Source organism: Lolium perenne, chromosome 4, assembly GCF_019359855.2.
Source record: "Lolium perenne isolate Kyuss_39 chromosome 4, Kyuss_2.0, whole genome shotgun sequence".
In the NCBI taxonomy this organism is placed as follows: domain Eukaryota; kingdom Viridiplantae; phylum Streptophyta; class Magnoliopsida; order Poales; family Poaceae; genus Lolium; species Lolium perenne.
Window position 1 is genome coordinate 401,396,192 of NC_067247.2, and position 3,161 is coordinate 401,399,352.

General features: G+C 46.1%; 1 protein-coding gene across 1 annotated transcript; it reads right to left on the reverse strand.

Moving 5' to 3' along the window:
- Positions 1–2,451: 2,451 nt before the first annotated feature.
- On the reverse strand, positions 2,452–2,817 carry LOC139830416 (uncharacterized). Its single transcript, XM_071818414.1, has one exon. The coding sequence runs from the start codon at positions 2,815–2,817 to the stop codon at positions 2,452–2,454; it is 366 nt and encodes a 121-aa protein (XP_071674515.1).
- Positions 2,818–3,161: the final 344 nt, after the last annotated feature.

Genomic DNA, 3,161 nt, shown 5'->3' on the forward strand with positions numbered 1-3,161 from the left:
GGCTTTCCTTCGGCAGGGTAGTACCACCTTCAGGAATAACGGTTCCACTGGCTGGAAGGCCTGATTGTAGCTGACCATGAGATGCCTTCCAGTGCTGCATAAGTGCGTTCCAGTCAAAACTGCTGATCGACCTGATGGGATTTTCACTGAGCAGATGTTCATTAAACCGTTGTCTTCTGAGTTGGTACCGACGTAGTAGAAGGGCTCTTTGAAGTGACATTCTAGAGGCTACTTGTACTGGCGGACGATTTTTATCTACATAAACACTTGCCTAATGACATGAAATAACATGCATAAGAATGACAATCTCTGAAAATTAAAAGCTTTATATAGACATAGATGGAGGCAAATGGAGGTAATAAGAACTTACCGCAACTCTGGTGCAGTATTCTGAGAGGAGCCCGGTGTCTTTCTTGTATCTCTTTAAATTTGGACGCAGAGGCAATTCACTGGCAAACTTTGGGGTGATTTCACCCACAATTCTTCTGTTACTTGTTGCATGTCCATCAACTGATCCAAATGCTAAGCCTCCACTGGGCCTGATATATATACGTCTAACAGAGGGCGCCAGGACTGGCAATGATCTTTCTGGGCCTGGCTGGGGCGTGTTCACATCTGGAGGTGTCTGATTTGTTCCCTAGTAAGAATAACAACATGTATCAATCAAAAGAGCACGGCGGAAATTAATTTTCGTTTGCAATCAACTATAAATCTGCGAATAGATCTAGCAATAAGAAATGTGTCAAGAACTTATTTTGCACAATATGTATAGAACCTCATAAAAATATTGAGGAAAGCCTCAACTGCAAGCATAGTATCATCAGTACAATGAAGAGATAGAAGGCCCAATAGTATTAAGCAGCATAAAAAGTGTTAGAATTAGATTTGGTTTCAGAAAACTGGATGCAGTAAGACTTGGTTTCAGAAATGGAAGAGATAGAAGGCCCAATAGTATTAAGCAGTAGAAAACTGGATGCAGTAAGACTTGGTTTCAGAAATGGAACTGGGGCTTTCCCCTTTTCTTCTAAAAACAATTAATAGTATTCGTCTTTTCAACACTCGCTGGTAGCCTATTCATCGGACAAAGTGCGATCTATAGGGATTGAGGCCTCATAGGCAAGCACCACAACCAGTAGTATGAATAGAAGGCACTAAAGCAAGCAGCTTCGCAAGAGCCTGATACAATAAGTAGCGGAATTGCAATGGGGATCATGGGGACAGGTAGAACCGATCAAATCACACTCTGGTTACACCTATCCCCATGAATGCCAATACTACTTGCAGCAGCGTGTTCATACTCATCGGAAATAATGAGCTACAAAGGACCTTCAGGCTTCAACCTGATCGACCAAGGATAATTTACTTGGCCTCAGACATCATCGGCCAAACGATCTCTTCCCAGAGAGAACAAAGCAGAGCCCAAATCAAAGTTCATGTCATCGTAATGCAGAAATGCGAGGTCTCTACCAACAAAGCTACACCTACATTAAGCCACTTTCTAAGCAACCGCGTTAATGATCTAAACAGCTCAACTTAACCTATAGGATCCTACTACTTACAGCCATGATGCCGCTGATGAGGTGGCCGGAGCACCGGGGCGATGTGTCCGGGTGAATAGGATGATGAAGTGCGGTGGTGGTGGATGTGACCGGAGGCAGATCTAGGGTTCGTCGAATTGGGGAAAACTGGATGTGTACGGTGAATAGGATGATGAAGTGCTTGTTGTGCCGGCATTTTGTATGCAGTTCCTTGAATACCCTTGCGCACTCGCTGTGTTTAGGCATAACAGTTAATAAAACCAACGGGTAGAAAGGACATTTCTCGTTTGCCTGATATCCGAAAAACTAGGGGACATTTCAGTTATTGAAAATTCCCGCGCGCGCCAATTTAGGATCCTCGAAGTTTTGGACAATTTAGACAGGTGGGTCCGCAATATGCGGGTCCTTCGGTCCACCTCGTCTCCTTCTCTTCGCTACCCCCATTTGACTACAAATTTGGTCAACAAAATATAAGATACATGCCACAAAATTATACCATTGGATTCATATTCAAAAGAAGTTTTAAATAGAATATTTTTTGTGATATATACATCATATTTTGTTGACCGAATTAGTAGTTGAAGTTTTTTTTTAAATGTGATACCCCTGTAAACCGGTATGGACTATGGAGGGAGTAGAGTGGGAGCGGTCACTTCCAGGTTGCATTATTACTCACTCCGATTCATATTACTTGACACTAATATAGATGTATCTAGACACATTTAAATTATAGATACATCCATTTTAGTTGCAAATAATGGATAGGAAGGAGTGCTACAAACAGTTTGGAACATATCTGAAACATCTAGACAGCAAAATTATAAACAAGACTCAGTAAAAATAAATAGCAGTGGACTAGTAGAGTACTTTGCAGCAAACTGACAGTTTTTTCAACTAATCAAAGTAACTACAGCTACATGTGCTTGCATATGCGAATGTAGAGACGTAGATGCTTGGACGATCCATCACCGATGAGGTATGGCCCCGACACCACGAGGAACGACGTAAGCTCCTCAACCGGGACGGCGCCCGGCGACGCGCTGCTAGAAGCATAGGCAGCCATCCTCACGACATCCCGCTTGCAGTCCGCTTTCGAGGATGGCGGCGGACCACACGCCCACATCTTCACCCTGTACAGCGGCCACGCAGATGTGCGCACACTGACGCGCACCAAAGACACGACAGTGGCCGAGCCGTGCACGCCGATGTTCAGGACGAACACTGAGCCGTCCTCCCCTTGGATGACGATACGCCTGAACGGCGAACCCGAGCGCGTCATGGTCACCCGGAACTCTCTGGACATGCCATACTCTATCATGTGCACCTGAATCGAGTGGGCCTCTGCGGGTGGACGACGAGCGCTGACGGTGGGGCGGTGAAGTCACAGCCTGGCTCCGTGCAGGTGCACCGGGCGTGCGGGCACGCGATCTGGTGGCTGATGGACTCGTGGTAGCTGACGACGACCCCGCAGCCGTCGTGGGAGCACATGACCCGCGCCGTTCCAGCGATGTTGTACGCAATGATCTCCAAATTCCTATCGTTTATTTCCACGGTGTCGTCCATCGCAGGCTCGTGGTTGAATGCGAAGCCGCGTTGCTCTGCTTCTGGCACCGTTTACTGGGA